The sequence below is a fragment of the Monodon monoceros genome, unplaced genomic scaffold (assembly GCF_005190385.1).
Source record: "Monodon monoceros isolate NGI ecotype Baffin Bay Population unplaced genomic scaffold, NGI_Narwhal_1 Super_Scaffold_6, whole genome shotgun sequence".
In the NCBI taxonomy this organism is placed as follows: domain Eukaryota; kingdom Metazoa; phylum Chordata; class Mammalia; order Artiodactyla; family Monodontidae; genus Monodon; species Monodon monoceros.
Genome location: NW_021703783.1, coordinates 16,332,664 through 16,359,372, shown reverse-complemented (window position 1 = coordinate 16,359,372; position 26,709 = coordinate 16,332,664). Strand labels below are relative to the sequence as shown.

The 26,709-nt window shown below is 34.9% G+C and overlaps 1 protein-coding gene across 1 annotated transcript in view; it reads right to left on the bottom strand.

Moving 5' to 3' along the window:
• The window catches only part of LOC114885180 (solute carrier organic anion transporter family member 1B3-like), a 59,446-nt gene that overhangs the window by 30,345 nt on the left and 2,392 nt on the right, over positions 1-26,709 (bottom strand). The window contains exons 2-4 of the mRNA XM_029204689.1: positions 24,730-24,881; positions 7,249-7,390; positions 4,056-4,188 (exon numbers count right to left, since the gene is read on the bottom strand). Of these exons, the coding sequence (XP_029060522.1) occupies positions 4,056-4,188; positions 7,249-7,390; positions 24,730-24,819 (365 nt within the window). The 5' untranslated portion in view covers positions 24,820-24,881. The remainder of the gene's footprint in view (positions 1-4,055; positions 4,189-7,248; positions 7,391-24,729; positions 24,882-26,709) is intronic.

Genomic DNA, 26,709 nt, shown 5'->3' with positions numbered 1-26,709 from the left:
AGGTATCACCTCACTCCAGTCAGAATGGCCATCATCAAAAAATCTACCAACAATAAATGTTGGAGAGGGTATAGAGAAAAGGGAACCCTCTTGCACTGTTGGTGGGAATGTAAATTGATATAGCCACTATGGAGAACAGTATGGAGGTTCCTTAAAAAACTAAAAATAGAACTACCATATGACCCAGCAATCCCACTACTGGGCATATACCCTGAGAAAACCATAACTGAAAAAGAGTCATATACCAAAATGTTCATTGCAGCTCTATTTACAATAATCAGGATATGGATGCAACCTATGTGTCCATCAACAGATGAATGGATAAAGAAGATGTGGCACATATATACAATGGAATACTACTCAGCCATAAAAAGAAACAAAATTGAGTTATTTGTAGTGAGGTGGATGGACCTAGAGTCTGTCACACAGAGTGAAGTAAGTCAGAAAGAGAAAAACAAATACTATATGTTAACACATATATTTGGAATCTAAAAAAAAAGGTTCTGAAGAACCTAGGGGCAGGACAGGAATAAAGACACAGACATAAAGAATGGACTTGAGGATATGGGGAGGGGGAAGGGTAAGCTGGGACGAAGTGAGAGAGTGGCATGGACATATATACCCTACCAAATGTAAAATAGATAGCTAGTGGGAAGCAGCTGCGTAGCACAGGGAGATCAGCTCGGTGCTTTGTGACCACCTAGCGGAGTGGGATAGGGAGGGTGAGAGGGAAACGCAAGAGACAGGAGATATGGGGATACATGTATATGTATAGCTGCTTCACTTTGTTATAAAGCAGAAACTAACATCCCATTGTAAAGCAATTATATTCCAATAAATATGTTAAAAAAAGAAATAAGATACAAAGATGTACAGCACAGGGAATATAGCCAAAATTTTATAACTATAAATGGAGTATAATCTATAAAAATAATGAATCACTATGTTGTACACCTGATACTAATATAATTTGTCCATTATACTTCAATAAAATATATAAATTAAAAATACTGAGGTACCCTGTGAAGTCTGAGGGCAACTTACTCTATGCCAGGCATTATGCTCAGCTCCAAATCACTAGAAATAAAACACACGGTTTTTTTACTTAAAACATCTTACACCCCCTAAGGTAAACATATACAATGAAAGATATGATAAGGTTAATATACCAGGTCCTGAGTTTTCGTAAAGGAAAAAGGGATTATCAGCTTGGCTTGCAGGTTTGGAAAGGTGTGGATTAGAAAAGACTTCACAGTGAGGATTCCATATGAGATGTGTCTTGAAGATGGATAGGAGTTTAATAGACAGACAAAGAAAATCATTCAAAGCTGTAGAAACACTATGAACAAAGCTATGACATATTATGGCACATTTGGCAAACTGTAGGCCTAGAGTGTGGTCCTCAGTCATGGGAAGCAGTGTAAAATGAAGCTAGGAAGATAGTCAAGGACCAAATCAGTAAGTGACCTGTATATGCAAATAAGCTTAGATATGCAAATGAACCTAGATAGTAATTCATAGGCAAAAGGCTTTCAATACTTTGACTGTTACTAACAATGAGAAATATATTTTGCATCACAATCACAATACATGGATATACACACACACACAAATTTATGTACAACCAAAACAAAAGTTTCACAGAATAATATTTATCCCCACTCTCATTGTGTTTTCTTCTATTCTATCCTATCCTATCCTATTAAAAAATTTTGGTCTTAATAATCTTAATTGATTTATTGGTCCATGAGTGGTTCAGGATCTGAAGTTTGAAAAATCCTGCTCTAGGATACGGGACTTCCCTGGTGGTCCAGTGAGTCAGATTCTGAGCTCCCAGGGCAGGTGGCCTTGGTTTAATCCCTGGTTGGGGAACTAGATCCTGCATGCTGCAGGTAAGAAGTCCACATGCCGCAAGTAAGACCTGGTGCAGCCAAAATAAATAAATATCAAAAATAAAGAAAAATACTGCTCTAGGATATTGGGAGTTTTAAGTGGTAGTAAAATAATTAGATTCTTATTTTTTAAATCAATACTGTAGTATAGAATATGAGTTAGAATGAAGTGGAGTTGGGAGGCAAAAATTCAAGGCCAGAGATGATAGAATCCTCTATCAGGTTAAGGGCAACAACTATGACAGATAGCAGGCAGAATAAGCAAGATTTGGTGACCACTGGTCATGTGTATTGAAGTAAAGAATAAGTCTAGGATGAGACCCTTGAGTTCCTCTGTGGCTAAATGAATCATTGCTGAAAGAGTGAATGTGAAAAATCTGAGCTGGTGATGGCACAGGGATGAATTCTGTTCTGAATATATGGATGCAAAATGTTTGTAGGATGTTAGGTTGGAGATACCCATGAGGTGGTTGGTTATATAGATCTTGAATATAAGATAAACTCACTGTGTACAGTGATAGTTGCATTTAATGCATGTACTCCACACAAATCATGTAGAATGAAAAGTGAAGAAGATTGAAGAGGGAGCTTAGGCAATACTGACCTTATGGTGTCAGTAGCAGAAGGAAAAGATGGGCATGATGGAGAAGCCAAAAGGAGGAAATAAATCAAGAGAGAGTAAGATGATGAAAATAAGAAGGAACAGCACCAGGAAGAAGAAAGACCTTATGAGGGTCAAATAGAGTAATTAATATAGTAACCAAAAGGCATGGCTGTTGGTGTTGATAATGAGTAAGTAATTGATATCTTTAGCAGAAACTGCTCATTGGCTCTCAATATCCATTCTTCTTTCCTTCTATGGTAACAGAACCTGGGATCTTTAGCTGGGAAGGGGACACCTGAAGTAAAGTCTATTTTTCCCAATGACTTTCTATCTGAATGTGAGGTGTAACAAAGTTCTGGCTAATGTGAAGTTGGTAGAAGGGTTATGCTTCTGAAAATATTTCTTAAGTCTCAGCCTGTGTGCATTCTGTTTCTTCTTATTCTTCTTCCCTTCTATCCTGTTGCAAGGAACAACACTGTCAAAATTTAGACCATGAAGTCAAGGCCAGTCAAGGGCTGGGTTGGCTACAATTTTTTTATGTAAAAAATAAGCTCTTATCTTATTTAAGCCATCACTATTTTTGGTTTCCTGTCATTAGTATCTGACTCTAATTAAAACTACACAATGACTTAGGAAGAAGTCTCAGTGGAGATGGTAGTGGGAAAACCCATACTGCAGTGAGTTGAGTGGAGAAGTTGTAAGCAGCTTTTGGCAGGAAAGAGGTTCTGCAGGAGGCCCCTTTGTCCTGTCACTTTAGCAAAACTACATTGTAACTAACATTTAAATCAGGCGCCCCATACTCTACTCATCACCAACCCAAGTACACCTTTCAAATCTTTTGATCACATGGTACCTTGCCTAACCTGTTGGTTCTTTCTGTAGATCAAAGAAGTAGAAATGAAGAATGAGTAATTAACAGATGACCAGATCTCTTCCCTAGCTTTCCCTTCAGTAATCTCGTGAACAAACTATGTGAACAAGATAGCATCTAAAGAAAAATCACAAGAAACCAACAAGCCTGCACACAGTGGGGGATGGTGATGACTTTGACCCTCTATCTCAATGATTAACTGACATTACTTCCCTTTTCCCTTTAAAAACTTTTATAGCCAAACAGAATCATGGGAGTTGGTTTGGGGGGACATGAGTCCACCTTCTCCCTAGATTGTTGGCATTCTGATTAAAAGCAACTTGCCTTTCTACCAACAATTGCCTCTCAGGTATTGATTTTCGAGTGGTGACCAGCTGGACCTGAGTTTGGTAACAAAGACTTATTAAATATTATCAAAATCTTGTAGGCAAAGACATGAAATACATATCATACTAAAAAGCTTATTTATTTTCTGTGAAACTACTCATTTATTGCTATTCATATTTTAATATCAATGAGAGTCATGGTAGATAAAACAATTTAATTATTACATAGAAAATATACTCCATTTCTACACACACTTGGTGGATATTCTTCTCAAAAGGGGACTGCTTATTTAAAAGGAAAAAAATAAAATTCTACCATTAATTTACAAGGAAATGATCATTGATGGCATAGAGCCACTTACTATCCCATGAAGAAATGAGGTAAAGCAGTCAAAATACTTCCAATTCCCATAACGAAGCAACCAATTCCGATTAGTTTTGGTCTGTGTAATTTGGCTCCAAAGTAACTCACAAATAAAATCACAAGCAAATTTCCTAGAAAGAAAACAAAATTATTTTGATATGATTGATTATAGCAAACAGTGACTGAGTCCAATTTTGTGTCCAGTAGAATGGAAGGCCACAGAATGGATAAAAATAGAGCATAAGACATGGTACCATTCCTCAAAGATCGGGTAATTTTTTTTTTAAATAGACTCTGCCTTTATTTATTTATTCATTCATTCATTTATTATTTACTTATTTATTTATTTTGGCTGTGTTGGGTCTTCGTTGCTGTGCGCGGGCTTTCTCTAGTTGCGGCGAGCTGGGGCTACTCTGTTGTGATGCGTAGCCTTCTCGCTGTGGTGGCTTCTCTTGTTGTGGAGCATGGGCTCTAGGCACGCGGGCTTCAGTAGTTGCAGTACATGAGCTCTGTAGTTGCGGCACGTGAGATCAGTACTTGTGGCACGTGGGCTCAGTAGTTTTGGCTCATGGGCTTAGTTGCTCTGTGGCACGTGGGATCTTCCCAGACCAGGGATCGAACCCGTGTACCCTGCATTGGCAGGTGGATTCTTAACCACTGCACCACTGGGGAAGTCCCCGGGTAATTTAATTACCCGGGATGAAACTCACTTACCTTAAGCCACTCACTATAAAGTTGTGTGGTGTTAATAATAAGCAGAATTGACTTTAGATAAGAACTAAAGTACTTGAATTACTTGGTGATATTAGTGAAGCAAAATTTTATGAAGAATTTGGAGTTGAGTGGATTGTACTGGAATGGAGAAAAATGGACAAAAATACCTGAGGGAAGGTATTTATTCATGCATTTTTCATTCACTCCTAGAAATCTTTAAATTCTTATTAAGTACCTGTCATGGGGTTAGAAGCCAGAAATAGAGGAAAAGAATAAACAGTGCATGGTATCTGCTCTAAAAGAACTTACCTACCAGTGACAAAAATAGATAAATGGACAGAAGTACTCTTAGACCACAGAAAGGGGAAGCTTAAACTAATTAGAGGCTTCAGGAAAGTTTCCTGGAGGAGAGGTCACTTGAGATTTAATGTTAGCTATAAGTTATTTAGATTCAAAAGAGGAAAAAGACCAATCTAAGTGGTGGGGGTCATGACCAATTCCAGTCCATCTGGAGCTACAAGTATAATGACAAACAGACAACAACCAAGAATTACTGAACATTTGATGGAAAAAAAATAACATGAAGTAAAAGTACCAAACTGAACCAGCAGATAAAGTAACCCATGAAGAAAACAGTTAAATGAGGAAACTAAGAAGAGAAGACATTTTGAAAAAATCCAGTTAGTATCTCTAGAGGTACAAAGGTATGTTGCATCCATAAAATAAGAACTAGCAGACTAAAAATAATAAGAGAACAATAAAGTATTGTTGAAAATTTTAAATACTCTACAGAAATGTACATATTGGGACCTGATACAATAAGATGAAAGATGGCATCAGCAAAGACTGATGGAGTTTCAAGGAAAAAAAAAGGTCGAATTTTAGAAAGAAAAACTTAACCTGAAAAAATAGCCAGAAAATTTAATATTCATATATGTTTCAGAAGAAAATAGAGGGGAAGGAACAAATTTAAATATAGAAAATAAATTTCCTGAGGTAAAGGAAGGCTTAAGACATCAGATAAAAATTTCTACATTTCTCCAGCATAAATAATGTAAAAGAGACCATCCTAGGTATATGTTGGTAAAATTTCTGAAATTCAGGCATAAAGAAGAGGTCCTATCAGTGCATGACAATGATACTGGTAATGATTTCTTATGTATAATATTGTGTTATAACACAGTAGATACATGCTTTTAATGTTCTGAGAGAAAAAGATTCTGAAGTTTTAATTTCATACTCAAATTATCAGTTGACTATGATAGTAAAATAAATACATTTTCCAACATGCAAGGGCTCAGAAAATATGTCTTATGTTCAATTATTTCTGGAAAAAAAAAGCTACTTGAAGATATACTCCAGAAAAACTAAAGATGAGACTTGAAGTCATAAGGTTCAAGAAATAGTGTTAAGAAGGAAACCATTAAAACTTATAACCATGTCCAAATAATTGCTTTTAAATAGCTACAAAGTTTAACAAAGATAATAAGAATCAATTCCTCAATATAAAGAGATATACAATGAATTAGAATTTAAAACTAATCACAGTCTAATACTAAAGTTCTAGATGGTTTCATTAAACCTAGAAGGTGGAAAAGTGAAGGATATGTATGGTGTAATAGCCTCTGAATCATGAAAAGGCAGATTCATGACCAAAAGATAGACGGGTCTTCCTTTACACAATTATTTTTTAAACATTCAGTAAACAAGTATATTTTTAAAAGGTTAAAAGATGAAGAGCAAACTTGTAAAAAATATGTGTAATCTATACAACAGACATAATTGTTGAATCCCTTCAAATCATTAAAAGGGGGGGGAAGGAAAATGGGCAGAGGTAATCAGTGACCAGTTCATAAAGTCAGAGAAAAGGATGTTAAATAATTATATAAAACCTCACTATTATTGGAGAAATCCAAATTAAAATGAAGACAACAAAACAATATACTCAATGTTCTAAAAAAAAAAAAAAAAAGACTTTTAACCCCAAATTTTATACCCAGTTCAACAGTAGACCCTAACAAAGATTGCTTCAAAATTGTTCTCCTCTCCTCAAATCATCAGAATCATAATCCTCTCTACAGCTTTGTTTTGCACTAGGGCATCTTGAGAAAGAGACGTTTTAGCCCCGCAAAATATTAGTTTGCAGGCAATGAGTTTGTGTAAATCAGGGTTTTTTAACCTCTATACTTTTGACATTCTGGACTAGGTACTTCTTTGTTTTGGAGGCTGTCTTGTGCATTGTGGGATGTTTCAAGGCATCCCTGGCCTCTACCACTAGATGCCAGTGGCATTCCCTAATCCTCAGCAATGACAACCAAAAATATCTCCAGATATTGCCAAGTTGCCCCTGGGCAGGGGGTGGGGATGGGGGCAATTTACCCCTGGTTAAGGATCAGTGGTGTAGAGCGTATGTGAACACTTTTTTACCTCTGCAAATCTCATTACTAAGTAATAATCAAAACAGAAACAAAAATTACCCATTTCAAAGCTTCCATCAATTAAGCCAACAGTAGAAGATGATATGTCAAATCTCCTTTCTATTTGAGTGATGGAACCTTTCATAATGATTGCACTTAGTGTCTTAGAAATAAAGCTGAGTGACAGGGCTGCCAAGAACATCTAAGAAAAAGCAGAAGGAAAGGGAAAAATAATTAATCATAAGATCACATAATGCTTATATATGCATAGAATTAAAATAGCTTTTCTTAGTAATATTTTTATTATAAAAAGCATAACCACCTTCCTTCTATTCCAGTTGGTACTTCTTAGTCCTTTTAACATTAACATCACTGTACCGATAAAGTACCATTTTCTTTCTTCCTTTCTTTTTAAAGCCAATTTAGTTAGTTATTCCAACCGTGCTGCACAGTATGTGGGATCTTAGTCCTCAACCAGGGATGGAACCTGCACCCCTGCATTGGGAGCACGGAGCCTTAAGCACTGGACCGCCAGGGAAGGCCCTCATTTTCTAACTTGGTTACAACATCAGATTATTAGAGCAGGACAGTCAAAGTTGTTATTTTTTAATTAATGTCATTAGCTGATTTCTAAGAAGCTAGATAATGATGTGAGATGGCCAGGATGACAAGCTATTCTTTTTTTTTTTTTTTTTTTTTTTTTTGTGGTATGCGGGCCTCTCACTGTTGTGGCCTCTCCCGTTGTGGAGCACAAGCTCCGGACGCGCAGGCTCAGCGGCCATGGCTCACGGGCCCAGCCGCTCCGCGGCATGTGGGATCTTCCCGGACCGGGACACGAACCCGTGTCCCCTGCATCAGCAGGCGGACTCTCAACCACTGCGCCACCAGGGAAGCCCTGACAAGCTATTCTTTAGTCCCAAATGAACAGCAAAGTCGAACTGTGAGGGGAGTCGCTAGACATTCTCAAAGGTAGTACTTCCAGGAAGTCAGCTGAAAAAATTTTCATTTATAAAACCTCGCTAATATTGGAGAAAACCAAATTAAAATGAAGACAACAAAGCAATATAGTCAGTGTTCTAAAAAAAAATAGAAGACTTTCAAGCCCACTGGTTATAGATGTTTTATTTTCAATTTGATTTTAACAAAATTTATTTATTCATCTTTCTTACAGCCCACATTTATATCCATAAGTAAATTCCTTTTACATCCAGTATTATTACCCAGAGTCACAGGATCATCATAGGATTCAGCAATCCCACTTCGGGGTATACATCCAAAAGTCTTAAAAAAAGGATCTCATGGAGATATTTGCACATCCATGTTTATCACAGCATTATTCAAAATATCCAGGAGGTAGAAGCAATCCAAATGTCCATCAACAGATGGATGGATGAGGGAAATATGGTATATACATATAATGGAATATTATGCAGCCTTAAAAGGAAGGAAATCCTATCACATGCTACAACATGGCTGAGCCTCAAAAACATTATGCTTAGTGAAATAAACCAGTCACAAAAGGACAAATATTGTATGATTCCACCCATATGAAGCATTTAAAGGAGTCAAAATCGTAGAAGCAGGAAATAAAAATTCAGCTCCCCAAAACTGGAAGAAGACAAGAAAGAGTATTAGTATTTAGTAAGAATAGAATTTCAGTGTTGCAGGATGAAAAAGTCTAGAGATTTGTTGTACGACAATATGAATATACCTAACACTACTGAACTGTACCTTCAAAAATTGGTTAAGATGGTAAATTTAACATTATATGTTTTACCACAATAAAAAATGCATTTTCCCGTTGAAAAAAATGTGGGTGGTCTTTTGCTGAGAGAAGTAACATGTCCCACTGGATATGTTCAAAGTGTTACTGGCTGAAGGATAATGGTACATTACTACATAATTTCATTTTTTTCCCATAACTTCACTGTGTTGTCATCCCCTGACCTGTGAAGTTTTATACAGATGTAGAACTTCTTGGTAAACCTTCCCTCCTCCATTCCTCTCCCCACCCTTTACTTAAAGTTCTGTTCTTTTATATGAATATAAATAAATAAATCATATATATATATAAACATATATATTGTGTGTGTGTGTGTGTGTGTGTGTGTGTGTGTACAGCCATGGGAGAATTTTTTATTTTATTGAGTTTGTTGCCTCCTTTCAAGAGTGGTGAATGAAAATATCTAATACCTAGTGATTCTTGCCTGTCTGCTTTGTTTTACATATGGAAGCTCCTGTTTCCTTGTCTCTGAATATTCAGTCTTTGTGAAGCCTATCTGGGATGGAGAGGCAGAAATCTTTAGCAGTAGGGTAGTTAAGAGTTAATCTGCATATGGGCACCTCACTTCTTCATGAGTGTTGCCAGCCACTTGAGACACAGTTCTGCTCCATATGCCCGGGAGGGCATCCGCCCATGCTCACTACCTCCTGCCCAGGGTAGATGTCTCTGCAGTTTGCTGCTTGCACTAAGTGGGGGAGGGTAATTTGATGATCAGGGGAGATGTTAAACAAGGAAAGAAGCATGTTTTCTCTGATTGAGTGGAATAGCCTATACAACAACCTAGGACCTCTCTTGATCCCATTATCTGTGGCTTTTGCCTTTGAAACATGCTTGGAAGCCATGTCCATTTTTTTTCAGGTTTCTTTTCCTGCACTTGTCTTGGGCTGTGATTTCTTTCTTTAGCCTAATTCTTTCTACTTCTTACTATTTAGAAAACTCTCATACTTTCTGATTTACAGAATGTATCTCTTCTTGTTTTCTAGCACATCTACAAGTTGCCTTTAATACATTTTACATTATTTATTAAAATTGGAGGGGGGAGGAGAAGGCTTCAACCTTATTATTCTGTCTGCCTTATTGAGCTAGAAGTCAAGTTCTGCCTTTCCTTCTCTAATAAATAGAAAAAAAATGTTATCAGGCTCTCTATCAAACTCAGATGCCTGACACATAATGAGTAAGTATTCAATAAATGTTTTTTGGTTGTTGGATAAATTGTTATTCCCCAAATTTAGGTTATAAATCTGGTACAGAGCTTACATGTAGTGGAACCTCTCATTTCCTAGTTTCCTCAGCTTTTAGATGGAGATAATTACAGTAAAATTGTTGTGAAGATTAATTAAAATAATATACATAAAATTTTGGGCACATAGTATTGAGAAATGTCTGTTTTTATTATCACTTTGAGCTATCATCATTCAGCTTTTGGCTGTAAGTTCGGTCAAATAAAAATAGGACTCTGATTATTTAGCCAAACACATTTTTTGTCAGGCACTATTTCAGGTGCTGCAGAATCAGTAATGAGCATACTGGCAAAATGATTTATTGATTATTAAAGAAATACTGAGGCAAACTTTTACCTAAATCCTTATCATCAAAACACTAATTGGTAAAATCAAAGAGGAGGCAGTTTCATAAAGTAACAGGACATCTCAGTAAGCAGATACAAGCATAACCAGATGTAAAACCTGTCCTATATAAGAGCAGCTTTCTAAAAGTTCAGAGAAAGATTTTGTAATGTCCATGTCTTCAATCTTAAAAGGAAGATTAGCTCAAGACAAAAGAGAGACTCAATAAAGTCAAAATTCGTACAGTATAATCCTAAATTGGTTTTACAAAGAAGAAAAGGGTAACAGATGCAAACACAATGGCTACAGTAGGATTCCTCCAATAAGCTAGGATTTTAGAAGGATATGAAATGAGTTAATATAGACAGATTTATAAATGTGCTTTCTTTAACTATAACCCTGAGAGATGGGCATTTTTAACCATGTTCCTAATGTGAGGCTGAATTTCAGAGAAAGAATGATATGATGATTTTCTCAGAACATAAAAAATTAAATAATAATAAAACTGAAATCTCCAATGAAAAATATTAAAAGACAAAAGCATAAGGATAGAGAATTTAAGATTGAGAGATTTCAAAACAGAGATACGAATGTTCACAATCATCAAATAGATTTTAAAATATCACAGGCAGAAAGACACAGCTAGCATTGAGATAAGAGGTAAAGTCTATATTTACCTGCAGTCGTGGCAGGTCAGTCCTTTGTTTATGATGGCAAGAGTCTTAGAATTAAGGTCAGAAAACATTTCCAAGTTTCTACATTGCCATATGTACAGCCATGATTAACTCAGTTAACTCATAGGAACCTGAAACAAATTTACTCAGCAAACATTTATCGAGCAACTACAATATGGCAGTTCCTCCACTAAACCTTGGAGTTGAGACAGGCACAGAGTAAGAAAGGAAATAAAAACAATTAAGATGTAATAAATGCCCCCAAAGAACTAATGTTTCCCTGGGCCAATAAACAATTAATGCCAGTATAATAATGTAATTAGTACTGTAATTGCTATACAGTTTTAAATTTATGAGTACACAGAAAAAAGTGATTAATTCTGTCTACACAGGTCAAAGGTTCTATAGATGTGCTAACATTTAAACTAAGTCTTTAGGGGTTAATAGAAGCTTAGAAACCGAAGAAGAAATAAACATTTAAAACAAAATAGGAAACACATGAAAAGCCCCAGAGTAGTGAAAGAACACAGATCATTTGAAAAACAAAAAGAATATCTGTGGGTGGAATATAAGGATAGAAGTATGCCAACCATTGGGAGATCAATCTGCATTTTTAAATGTGATGTAAGGAGATTAAATTTTAGAGGGCTAATTCTGGTAGCCATGAGGAAAATGAATTTATGGCAAATAAATTAATTAGAAAGCTGATTTCAGAAAAAAAGATGAGCAGGGATGGGAAGAGAGGACTAAAAGGTTACAGACACACTCGGAAGAAGTTTAAGAGGAGAACCAATAAGATGTGGGAATAATGGAAAATAAGTATTCTGATTTTGTTTTATAGTTTGTATAATCGTATGTAGTAATACTATTATTGGGGATGAGAAAAAGAGAAGTCTTAGGGTTAAAGGCAATGAAATCATCTTTTCAAAACTCAAATTTGAGATGTCTAAAAATAAACATCTACCAAATAGACACAACTAAGGCAGGGGTTGTGCTCAAGAGAGAGATTTTTCTGGAAGTAGTTTTGAGATTTACCAGGGGATAACTGTACAATTAATCCATATTCAGGCTTATTCCATTAAAAAACCTCCTCCTGCCCCACTGCATCCTCACTTTTCCATAACTCTCTCTCATTTTTTCCAGTCAAAACTGAGAGTTGTTTACGTTTGCATGAATCAGATCTTATTTTTTGCATCAGTTTTTAAACTATCCTCATCAGGCCTAGGATACTTTGGCTATTCCAAACTTTAGTTCAGGGTTTTGTTTCAAACTCTCTTCTCTTTTTATTCTACACACTCTTTCTGGAAAAACTCATAAATTGTCATTGTTTTTATTGCCACCTAAATGCTGATGATTGCCAAATCTATATTTTAAGCCAAGCTTGCTTTTGCTGAGGTTTAGGCTGCTGTTCCAAAGTGCCCGCGTTAGAGCTCCATTTTGGTTTTAATGTCCAGATTGCATCCTTTTCTTCCTCCCCTTTCACCTCCTTTCCTGTGTCACCACTTAGAATCTACTCTCTTATATATCACATCCAATCAGTCCCCCAAAGCTAAATATTTAATCTTATAAACATCTCTCTTTTTAATATGCTTCACTTTATATTCCTACCTCAGATGACCATCATCTTACACCCAGAATACTACTGTTTCTAACTGGTGTCTCTTTCCTCACTGTCAACTCTTTTTCACACCACACCCAGGGTGATTTTTAAATACTTATAACTATTTCCACTTCCAATAAAGCTGAATAAGTTCCCACTGGACTGATCCTGCAGCAAACAACCATTGTAAAGTCTGAGGGGAAAACAAAAAACACCCCAAAGCATGGGAGAGCAAACAAAAGCAGTCAGATTCTGGACAGGGGTTGACCCTTAAAAGGAAATGCCTAAGGTTAATTTCTCATTCTTATGGCTTTAAGGTAAGGTCACAGTTAGCATTATTCACAAAAGCTAAAATTCTTTTAGAAAAATCACAGTCCTTGTGGCCTGAAGAATGAGAAAGAAGAGTTTAGGTTAAAATTTAGGGGAGAATCTCATGAAGGAGAGATCCAGAGAATGGGGAGCCCCAAATTCTGCATATAAACTGTCCATATTTTTTTTTCTTTCTTTTTTTGCGGTACGCGGGCCTCTCACTGTTGTGGCCTCTTCCGTCGCGAAGCACAGGCTTCGGACGCGCAGGCTCAGCGGCCGTGGCTCACGGGCCCAGCCGCTCCGCGGCATGTGGGATCTTCCCAGACCAGGGCACGAACCCGTGTCCCCTGCATCGGCAGGCAGACTCTCAACCACTGCGCCACCAGGGAAGACCTGTCCAAATTTTTGACCTCTGAACTATTCATGAACAGGGCAACTCAAGTCAGCCCTATGGATAAAGTAATTTAATTGAGATTTGAACTATTTCCTAAGAGATAGAGTTTGCAGTTTCAGGTCAACAAATTTAATTGCCTTGTAAAACAAAAAAAAATATCACACCCTTTGGAAGAATGTAACAATGTTCAAAATTACCAACGTATGAAGAGCCAAGAAAATGTAACCATTTCTCAAGAAAGATAACAGTCAACCAAGACTAACCCTGAGATTACACATATGTTAGTATTACTGGACAAGAATTTTTTTTTTTTTAGAAGATGTTGGGGGCAGGAGTTTATTAATTAATTAATTAATTTTTGCTGTGTTGGGTCTTTGTTTCTGTGTGAGGGCTTTCTCTAGTTGTGGTAAGCGGGGTCCACTCTTCATCGCGGTGTGCGGGCCTCTCACTATCACGGCCTCTCTTGTTGCGGAGCACAGGCTCCAGTAGTTGTGGCTCACGGGCCTAGTTGCTCCGTGCCATGTGGGATCCTCCCACACCAGGGCTCGAATCTGTGTCCCCTGCATTAGCAGGCAGATTCTCAACCACTGCGCCACCAGGGAAGCCCTGAACAAGAATTTTAAAGCAACTAATCTAACTGAGCTCTTTGATGTAAAGGAAAGTTATCTCACAATGAATGAAAATAGAAAATTACACACACAGAAAAAACTGTAAAAAGAAGCTATAAGAATGAGAAAAGATACAGTATCTGAAATAATATGCATAATCAAGATGTTAATTTATGCCACATCTTCTGGATAGGTGTTGTGTGTGTTCTCTCTTTGTAACCTATGCTTTCCTATGACATAAATCTTAGTTAAGTCTCCAAACTTTCCTAAACAGAAACTATCAATAGTCAATACAGCTTTCAAAAATATTTGATAGCAGAGATAAAGATGAAGGTTTGCATCAGACGTCCTACAGAAAACTTAATATCTCCCCATCCGCTGGATATTTCTCTTTCCAATTAATACAGGAAGGATATGAATGTGAATTATGTTATGTGGGAGCTAATATTTGCTAGGACTTTTCCAGATATTCTAGAAGTATTATTTCTAATGCTCACAAAATCCTTGCATGGTATGCATTACTCTCTTCATTTTACAAATAAGAATAATAAAGTTTAGAGATGCAAAGTTATTTAACTAAGGGAATAAGGCTAAAACTGTAGCAGAACTGTGATTTGAACACAAGTATTTCACACACGAAAAGCAAAACAGTTCTTGGATCTAATATACTAACCCACTTTTCCTTCATCTCTATTTTCCTAAGTCAGATCCTCGTTACGTCTCACTTGGTTTATTTGTAGTAGTCTGCCTGCTTTCCTCCATTTGCAGCAATGGGAATACTGCATGTAATTTTATTTTTCCAACTTTATTGAAGTATGATTGACAAATAAAATTGTATAAATTTAATGTGTATAACATTGCAATTGACATATGCATAAATTGTGATACGATTAGAACAATAAAATTAGTTAACACATTTATCACCTCACATAGTTACCTATGTTTTATTTTTGTAGTGAGAACATTTAGATATACTCTCTTAGGAAATTTCAAGTATATAATACAATATTGTTAACTAGAGTCATCATGCTGTACACTAGATCCCCAGAACTTATGTATCTTATAACAGAAAGTTTATACCCTTTGACCAACATCACTCAATTTCCCACACCCTCTGGTTCTAGCAACCACCATTCCATGCTGTTTCCATGAATTCAACTTTTTAATACCCACCGCAGTGACACTTCTTTAGTGAAGCTGTATATTGCCTAATAGGAATTTGGTTTGTATCTCTCTTATATCTAGTGTAAATATATAATTTATCATATAAATTGGAATAATTTTTAGAGCAAAATGAGTGGTAAAAAATAATTAAGCTTAGAACAATTTTTGAAATTTTATTGATGAATAAATTGCTTGTTACTATTGTTCTAATTTTTTCAAATAAAAAACACATATCCAAGTAAATTGAAGGAAACATTAAATTTTTTTCTTTTCATTGCTTACTTTAATATTTAAAAATAATAAACAGTATAATTATTCTTGGTGGATATATTAGTATATTTTTATGTATACCAATATGTATACATGTATATCCATGTATTTTATTCAGTTTCTTATGAGTATCTCCATTACTATGTCACTATTATTTCTCTGAAGGATAATTTTCAAATTATTCTTAGACATTTTAGTTTATTAAAAAAATTATCTGAAATCTTCATCAAAATTGCATTTTATGATTACTGAAAAAATAATTGCATTTTATGATTACTGAATTTGAAATTGTCAATATTTCAATTGACTCTTCTCTGTAGCTCATAATATTTTTAATGAAGAAAATATTCTCTTAATAAGCCCACAGCAAATTGTGCTAACTGGAAATATTCTCAATTCCTTTTTAAAAATATTTACCTATGTACATTTTTTATTCTGAATATCACAGTTGCTATCATTTTTGCCTCTCTTTAGAGTATCTTTCTTGAAAAATATTTATATAAGAAAAATTTATGTTTTCTTTAACATTTGCCAATTTTTGTCACTGGAAAATTATAGGTATATTCAGTTACTTTTTATTCAGATAAAGAATATACGTTTATCCAATTCAAATAGTACATGTATTGGGCTTCCCTGGTGGCGCAGTGGTTAAGAGTCCGCCTGCCGATGCAGGGGACACGGGTTCGTGTCCCGGTCCGGGAAGATCCCATATGCTGCGGAGCGGATAGGCCCGTGAGCCATGGCTGCAAGGCCTGCGCATCCGGAGCCTGTGCTCCACGACGGGAGAGGCCACATCAGTGAAGCCCGCATACAGCAAAAACAAAACAAAACAAAACAAAACTGTAAAGGGGCTGAATGTATTTTTTTTTAATTTTTTTTCTGTGTTTATTGAGATGAACATGTGATTTTTATTCTTCCTTTGTTAATATGGTGTATCACATTGATCGATTTGCAAATATTGAACCATCCTTGCATCCCTGGAATAAATATAACTGGATCATGGTGTTATGACCCTTTTTATATACCATTGGATTCAGTTTGCTAATATTTTGTTTAGGATTTTTTCACCTATAATCATCAAAGATATTGACCAGTAATTTTCTTTTTTTGTAGTGTCTTTGGTTTTGGTATCAGAGTAACAGGGGCCTCATAGAATGAATTTGAGAGTGTTCCATCCCTTCAGTTTTTTGGAATAGTTTGAGAAGGATAGTTACTAATTCTTGTTTGTATGTTTGGTAAAATTCCCTGATGAAGCCATTCGGTTCTGGACTTTGTTTATTATTATTATTATTTTTACAAACAATTTCGGTACTACTGATTGGTCTGTTCAAATTGTCTATTTCTTCTTGATTCAGTCTTGGCGCGTTGTATGTTTCTAGAAATTTGTCCATTTTTTCTAAGTTACCCAATTCATTGGCATGTAACTATTCATAGTATTCTCTTATGATTTCTTGTATCTTTCTTGTATTGATTGTTATTTCTCCTCTTTTATTTATTGTTTTGTTTATTTGGGTACTCCCTCTCTTCTTCTTGATGATCCTGGCTAAAGGTTTATCAATTTTATCTTTTCCACAAAAACAGCTCTTGGTTTCATTGATCTTTTCTATTGTTTTTTGATCCCCATTTTTCCTCCTTGATCTTTATTATTTCCTTCCTTCTGCTGACTTTGGGATTTGTTTGATTTTCTTTTTCTAATTTTTTTAGATGATAGGTTAGGTTGTTTATATGAGATCTTCCTTGTTTCTTGAGGAAAGCCTGTATTGCTGTGAACTTCCCTCTTGGAACTGCTTTTGCTATCAATACATTCCATAGATTTGGGAGTGTTGTGTTTCCATTTTCATTTTTCTTGAGGTATTTTCTGATTTCCTCTTTGGTTTCTTCATTGATCCATTGGTTTTATAGTAGCATGTTATTTAGTTTCCACATGTTCTTTTCCCATTTTTCTTTCTGTAATTGATTTCTAGTTTCATACCATTGTGGTCAGAAAAAAAGGCTTGATATAATTTCTGTCCTCTTAAATTTGTTCAGAATTATTTTGTGTCCTAGGATGTGATCTATCCTGGAGAACATTCTACGTGCACTTGAAAAGAATGTAAATCCTGTTGTTTTGGGATGTAATGTCCTATAAATATCTATTAAGTCTAACTGGTCTATAGTGTCGTTTAAGATCACTGTGCCGTATTGATTTTATGTCTGAATGATCTGTTCGTTGATGTAAGTGGGGTGTTAAAATCGCCTACTACTATTGTATTATTACCAATTTCTCCCTTTATGTCTGTTAATATTTGCTTTATATATTTAGATGCTCCTGAATTGAGTGCATATATGTTAATGAGTATAAATCCTCTTCTTGTATTGATCCCTTTATCATTACATAATGCCCTTGCTTGCCTTTGTTATAGTCTTTCTTTTAAAGTCTATTTTGTATTGCTACCCCTGCTTTCTTGTTGTTTTTGTTTGCATGAAATATCTTTTTCCTTCCCCTCACTTTTCAGTCTGTGTGTGTCTTTAGCTTTGAAGTGAGTTGCTTATGAGAAGCATATAGAAGGGTTTTTTTTTTAATCCAGTAAGCCACCCTATGTCTCTTGATTGGAACATTTAGTCCATGAACATTTAAAGTAATTATTGATAGGTATGTACTTATTGCCATTTTATTACTTGTTTTCCAGTTGTTTTTGTGGTTCTTCTCTGTACATTTTTTCTTCTTTTTATTTCTTCCCTTACAGTTTAATTTGAAATCTATTCATGATAAAAACTCTCATTAAAATGTATATAAAGGGACCATATCTCAACATAATAATGTCCATCTATGACAAACCCACAGTTAACATCATACTTAACGGTGAAAAGGTGAAAGCTTTTCCTCTAAATTCAGGATCAAGACAAGGATGCCTACTCTTGCCACTTCTGTTTAACATAGTATTGGAAGTCCTAGCCACAGCAATCAGACAAGAAAAAGAAACCAAAGCCATACAAATTGGAAGGGAAAATTAAAACTGTCACTATTTGCATGATACTTTATATAGAAAATCCTAAAGCCTTCACCCAAAAACTGTTAGAACTAATAAATGAATTCAGCAAAGTGTCAGGATACAAGATTAACATACAGAAATCTGTTGTTTTTCTATATCTAATAATGAACTATCAGAAAGAGAAAGTTTAAAAAATTCCATCAAAAAGAATAGAATACCCAAGAATAAATTTAACCAAGGAGGTGAAACAACTATACTTTGAAAACTTTAAAACACTGATAAAATTGAAGATGATACAAAGAAATGAAAAGATGTCTTGTGCTCTTGGATTAGAAGAATTGATATTCTTAAAATTTCCATACTACCCAAAGAATCTGTAGATTTAATGTAATCTTTATCAAAGTACCCATGACACTTTTATAAAACTAGAACAGGTAATCCTAAATTTCATATGGAACCACAAAAGACCCTGATTTGCCAAAGCAATCTAGAGAAAAAAGAACAAAGCTGAAGGTTTCACTCTCCCAGATTTTAGACAATACTATAAAGCTACAGTAACCAAAACAACCTGGTACTGGCACAAAAACAGACACATACATCAATGAAACAGAATAGAGAGTCCAGAAATAAACCCACACATCTATGGTCAATTAATCTTCAACAAAAGAGGTAAGAACACACAATAGAGGAAAGACAGTGTCTTTAACAAGTGGTGCTGGGGAAAATGTACAGTTACATGCAAAACAATGAGATGAGAGCACTTCCTCATACCATACACAAAAAAAATTAAAATGGATTAAAGAGCTGAGTGTAAGACCTGAAACCATAAAACACCCAGAAGAGAACATAGGCAGAACACTGTTTGACATATTATAAATTGTAGCAACATTTTTCTTTTTTTGGTTCTGTCTCCTAAGGCAAAAAAATTAAAGCAAAAATAAACAAATGAGCCCTGATTAAACTTAAATCCTTCTGTACATAAAGGAAACCATGGATTAAAAGAAAAAGACAACCTTTGTAATTGGAGTTAATATTTGCAAATAATATGACTGGCAAGGGGTTAATATCCAAAATATATAAACAGCCCATGCAACTCAATATAAAAAATAAGTAAATAATTGGCAGAAGACCCGAGTAGACATTTTTCTAAAGAAGACATACAGATGGCCAAAAGACACATGAAAAGATACTTAACATCACTAACTATTAGATAAATGCAAATCCAAACAACCATGAGATATCACCTCACACCTATCAGAATGGCCATCATCAAAAGGTCTACAAGTAATAAATGTCAGTGAGGATGTGGAGAAAAGGGAACACTGTACACTGTCAGTGGGAATGTAAATTGGTGCAGCCACTTGCAGTATGGAGGTTCCTCAAAAACTAAACAGTGTGGAGATTCCTCAAAAAACTAAAAATAGAATTAACATATGATCCAGCAATTCCACTCCTGAGTACATATCTGGAAACCTCAAAAACACTAATTCGAAAAGATATATACACCCAGTGTTCATAGTAGTGCTATTTACAATAGCCAAGATATTGAAGCAACTCAAGAGTCCATCAACAGATGAACAGATAAAGAAGATGTAGTGGGTATACACACACACACACACACACACACACGAATATTACTCAGCCATAAAACAGAGTGAAAATCTGCCATTTAGAGCAATGTGTATGGACCTAGAAAATACACTTAGTGAAATAAGTCAGACAGAGAAAGACAAATGCCATATGATATCACTTATATGTGGAATCTGAAAAATAATACAAACAAATCTATATAGCAAAACAGAAACAGATTCACAGATATAGAAAAAAAACTAGTGGTTACCAGTAGGGATGGGGAAAGCAGGAGAGGCACATTAGGGGTATGGGATTAAGATATACAAACTGCTATGTATAAAATAGATAAGCACCAAAGATATAAAGTATAGCACAGAGAATTATAGCCATTATCTTGTAATAAGTTCTAGTGTAGTATAATCTGTAAAAATACTGAATCTCAGGTATATAAAGCCTATATACCTAACACTAATATAGTATTGTAAGTCAACTATACTTCAATTAAAAAAATAAAAATTAAAAAGAAACAAGACTCAACTATGACTTATGTATAAGAAACTCACTTTAGATCTAAAGACATGCAAAGACTGGAAGTGAAGTGATGGGAAAAGATATTCCACACAATTGGTAACCAAAAGAGAGCAGGAGTGGTTGTATTTATATCAAACAAAATAGACTTTAAGTAAAAAATGTCACAAGAGACAAAAAGGACATTATATAATGATAAAGGGTCCATTGACCAGGAAGATTTAATAAGTATCTCTATCCCTATCTGTCTATCTATCTATCTACCTCTCTTTCTATCCCCAAAATTAGAGTACCTAAATATATAAAGCAAACATTTACACAATGGAAGGGAGAAATAAAGAGCAATACCATAATAGTGGAAGATTTTAATACCTTATTTTAAATAGTGGATAGAAATAATAAGGAAATGGATAACTCAAACACCACTATAGACCAAATTGACCTAAAAGACATACAAAAAACGTTCCACCCAACGACAGTGAAATACACATTCCTTTTAAATGTACTCATATCTTTCTCCAAGATATATCACGTGTTAGACCACAAAATAAGTTTTAACAAATCTAAGAAGATTTATATCATCGCAAGTATCTTTTCTACCGACAATGGAATGAAACTAGAAATCAACAGCAGGAGAAAAACTGGAGAATTCACAAATATGTAAAAATTAGGCAACACCCTCTTGAACAACAATAGGTCCAAGAACTCAAAAAGGAATTTAGAAAATATCTCAAGACAAACAAAAATGAAATCACAAAATACCAAAACATATGGTATGTACAAATACAGTATTAAGAAGGAATTTCATAGTGAAAAACAGCTACATAAAAAAAGAATGATCTCAAATCAGCCACCCAACTTTATATCTCAGTGTGCTGGACATTGATTTCATTCTCACATGTACAGCAAGATGACGACAATCTGGCCAAAGCAAGTAAGATTGCCTGCATGGTCCCTTGCAGAGTATATGGAGAAGTTACGAGTTAGCAAGCTGGCACTGTGTATAAAGTATGTTAATTGCTGCCCAATAATAAAGACCAGAGAAGCAATAAAAATAGTAGTAGCTAGCATTTATTGAGCACTTACTATATACCATACATTGTTCTAGTGTTTTACTTCTGTTAGTGGATTTATTCCTTACCATAAGTCTGTCAGCCAGATGCTATTATTTCCTTTCACAGGTGAAAAAACTTAGATGCAAAGGGGGCAAATGACTTCCTCTAGGAAAAAAATATATATTTACAGGTTTTGGAGATTAGGACCTGGACATCTTTGCATGCCATTACTCTGCCTACCCATGAATATATTAGGTAGACGGCAAGGGGGTCTTAAGGTTGCAAGTGGAGTTAAGGATGCTAATCAGATGACCTTGAAGAGGTTATCCTATATTATCCTGGTTAACTCAGTGTAATTCTAAGGGTCCTTTAAATGTGGAAAAGGGAGCAGAAAAGTCAATGTCAATGTGAAAAATACTTGACTGACCATCACTAGCTTTGAATATGGAAGAGAGCTATTAGTCAAGAACTTTGGGCACTTTCCAGAAGCTGGAAAAGGCAAGGAAATGAATTGTCTTTTAGAGTCTCCAGAAAGGATACAGCTCTGCCAGCGTCTTGATTTTAGCTCAGTGAGACCTATTTCAGAATTCTCAACTTCAGAATTGTATGATTATTACAGAACTGTGATAAATTTGTTTTGTTATATTAAAGACATACATATACATACACACCTATACATATGTGTGCATTTGTATTTCAGCGTCAGGAGGTGATAAATGCTAAGAAGAAAAATCAAATTTGGTTCAAGAGTTATGGATAGGAAATGCTATTTTATATGGGGTGGTCAGGGATGAGGTAATGTTTAAATAGAGATTTGAATGAGATGAAAGAGCAAGCTATCTGGGAGTCAGACATTTCAGATAAGGAAAGAGCAAGTGCAAGCTTCTCCAAGTCAGAAGTGCATGTCACATCTTGAGAAATAGTAAAAAGTCTAATAGGCCAGAAGAAGGTTAGCCAGAGGAAAACTGTGGGGTAGGGATACTGTTGGTGGTTACAAATGGGATGGTTATCCTAATGATTTCCGGAAGGGGAGTGGGAATGAAGGTAGAATGGGAGACCTTTTACTTTTTCCCTATTGTTTATGTTTTTTGATGATGATGCACTGCTTTTGTGTTTTTAAAGAATTTTCATTACAACGCAGTGGTACAAGAAATCTGAAGCACAGAAATGACAAGTGTAAAGATGAACAATGTACTTGCAGGGTTTATATAACCTACTTGGTTCAGTTCAAAAATTGAGGGAAAGGGGTAAGAAAGAATCAAACTATGCTGTTGTTGTTCTAAATTATTATCTATTTGCACTTTTACACAGTTTTCCCTGCTGAGTCTGTATACCCACATCAGTAACAACGTGTATTTGTGTGTGTGCAGGCAAATATGCTTGCTTGAAACTCAATTATTCGGTATAAAGGGGAATTTTTAGAAGTACAGAATGAGGAAGATTATTAAATAGCCCACTTACAAATCTGTGCTTACCAGAATATCTTGAGGGTACTAATATTATGGAAACCCACAGGTACTTTAGCAACATGGAGTACAATTGAGCTCACGGGACTTGCAATCAGACCGCCTAATTTCAGACCTTGGCTCTACCACTTTCCAGCCTATGGACCTAGAGAAAGTCATTCACCCTCTAAGTTCTTTATCATGTGTAAAAGGGAGATAATAGCATATGGCTGACTGAATTGTGGTAAGGAATAAATCCATTAGTAGAACTAAAATACTAGAGCAGTGTCTTGCATTTAGTAAGTGTTCGATATACTATTACTGTTATTGCTTCTCTGTTCTTTATTATTGGGCTGCAATTCACATACTTTATACACACTGACAACTTGCTAACTCGAAGCTTTTCTCCAAATATGCTGCAAGAGAGACTACCCAGGCAATTTTATTTGCTTCAGCTAGTTTGTTGTCACCTTCAATGCATGTGCAAATGAATCACTGTAACCCTCCATGATTAAAAGTGAAATAAGCCAGCACAACCTACTACCCCTAGGCAATAGAATGTGGTCCAGTTGCATTAGCCAGTACTTTCTCCTGGTGACTGCTTTTCTGTTTAAATATTACTTAAATATTTCATCAGAACTGATTTTACCAATAATCTCTGAAAAACAAACAGACTTCATGTTCCCTGGACAAAGTTAAAACAGACTTTATATAACATGATTGCAATTGAATCTGATCTCTGGTCTTTATTCAGCTAGATAAGACTATATCTTTGAGGAAAACATTTTAAGTATTGATCAAAGTCAGCCCTGATTGGTTTTTTGATTTCCTCTAGTCTTCTCTATCGGGGTTTAAAGGCTTTGATTTAGTTTTAAGAGTTTTCCATTTACAACCTAGATGACTTCACACAAACTTCTCAACTTCCTTGAGTCTTGGTTTCCTTGACTCTGTGCTCAAGGATTGCTTTTTCCTGTCTGTGAAAATCGCAATACAGTCTGTATCATTCACTGTCTCACCGTTTTGTGACAAAAGCAAGAGACAGGATTATCGCTTTTACCCACTTGCATATAGAAAAATTAAATGACTTTCCTAAGTCATCAACTAGGTCTTTGGGCCAGGTCTTTTAGTTCCCTTCAGACTATATCATTTAAGTTAATAGAATAACAAATGCTGTTCTTTAAAAAAAAAAAAAAATTAGGTCAAGACCACAGAGTGATTCACAAGACTGATAAATCTTCTCTGTTATAGGTCAAATGTAAGAATTTTTTTTTACATACTATCCATTACACAGAGACTGCTTTATTTTAATCACATTTATAAGTATCTTTTTGTCCATCAAGAATCAAAGAGAAGATATCAAAATCTTTCTAAATTTTCAACATTAATAAATTCTTAACTAGAAATGTCACCAAAGACCTTTTATTCAGATTTAAAGATTGATTTATATCAAGATGTATATCATTGTGTTAATACTTTAATGTATGCTTCAGTTGAAAACTCTAATTTGAAATATAATATTCTTTTAAAAAACTGGCTGCCTTTTCTTTAAATCAGAATTCTCCCTTTACTTATTTTAGTTTGAAAACATGAAACGCATTCCACCTTGAATCCATTGCAGTAGTTTCTAGTTTTCCTTTTCTCAGAATGTTGTGCCTCTGCTGTCTTACTCAAATGTTGATTCTGGTCCATCATTGTACTGCAGATATCATGTGAATGTTTTCAATTTTTGTCGATGTTTCGTTCAAAATGATCACCTTTTTGGAGAGGAAAGTTATAATTTATTTCACTTTAACAATTCAGAAATGAGAAAAGCCTCAAGGTCAACATCAATCAATCAATAATTCCACTAATATTCATTCAGGACCTACCATGTCCTGAGCACCGGGACACAAAAGGAAACACACACTCACACGTATACAAATTTCTAGCTTTAGTGAGATTGTAATTTAGAAGGATAAATGTATGGAGGGGAACTTGAAACAACAAATAAATAAAGTAATATAGAATCACACATTAGATTGGATTAAATAAATTATCAGCAATTACCTATTGGAAATAAAATTTTGTTATATTTTCTGTATATCTACATTATAAGGTTTAGGAAGGCAAATAAGTGTTTAATTCATCTTTCTGGTTTTACAAAATGCCAAACAGTATCTTGCATATAGTAGATAGTCAAAATGAATAGAAAAATAATGTAATTAATTATAATTAGAGTGGCCTAAAAAGGTTTCAGAGAGAAATACCTCTGAATTTATCAGGCTCCAAAAGCAGAGAAAGTTTGGATTTGTTAAAAAGAGCTTAGTGTACTCTAAGTACCTGGCAGAGGGACTATGGACGTGCTTGAACTTACCATCACCATGATTCCACTTTATTTTAATTTTGTTTATTTATTTTTGAAGAGAGAGTATATTTGAAGTTGAAAGCACAAAACATCAAAAATGACATATAGGAAAAATTCTTCCTCTAACCCTCATCCAGTTTCTCTTTCTGAGGAAGAGTATTATTAGCTTTCAATGAACCTTGTCCAGAAATACGATATGCATTTTTAATTAAATACACAATATTTTCCTTTTTTAACACAAATGGCAGCATACCGTTACTACAGTTACCTGCCTTTTTGCTCTGCTTTATATACTTAACTTTATATTAATATGGCTTACTCAGTTTTCTTATGGTTCTAGGGTATTCCACTGTCTATAGTTTATCTACCTAGTTTTATGTCTAGGTAGCATCTAATTTAGATTAGGTTGCATCTAATTATTTCATATTAGAAAAATTTCTTAATATGTCTTTTGATTTATGTGTGATCATTTCTGTAGGATAAAAGTCCTACAAGTGGAGTTTTGAGGTCAAATGTAAGAGGGATTAAAATTTTGAGAGTTATTAAGTCCCTATCTTAAAGACTAGTAAAATGAATCAACTTATTTCTTAGATTTGCTCTTTTTTGTAGAATAGTGTGTTATTCACTGAGGTTTAGAAAATGTATTCTTATTTATTCATATGTGCATAATACATATTTATGTAGCAAAAATACCTATTTATGTATAGAAACAAGCATAAACATAGATATATGATTTAATAGGGCACTAATTATACAGTATATTTAATACATGTTCTATATACAGTTGATTCTCTCATTATTTGCAGTAGTTGTGTTCTATAAAGTTCTTGCAAATGCTGAATTAGCAATTACTAAACATTGCTCCTAGGGGAAATACAGAGTTTGGTTCCTGTTTATCTGTGGTCACAACATTTTTGTCAACCAATGAATACATAACCTTGTTTTATGTTTCCTTCCTGTTAGACACCTTACTTAATTCGTATTATTGATCACTAACATTGAATCTGTGGACAATAGCACTTTGCAGCTCAAGCCTGAAGGAAGCTTATGTAATTCATGTATCTTTTCCATCAGGCACATCACAGCTCTCTTGAACTTAGGAACACTAGACAGCACTTCAGCATTATGCTTGAGAGTCATTTTAATAGCAAAGTCACCTACAAAAAGCACACAAATGAAAAAAAATGGCTCTAAGTAGACTGTGAAAAGGTCACTTGTTTCTATTACGAGAGCAAAAA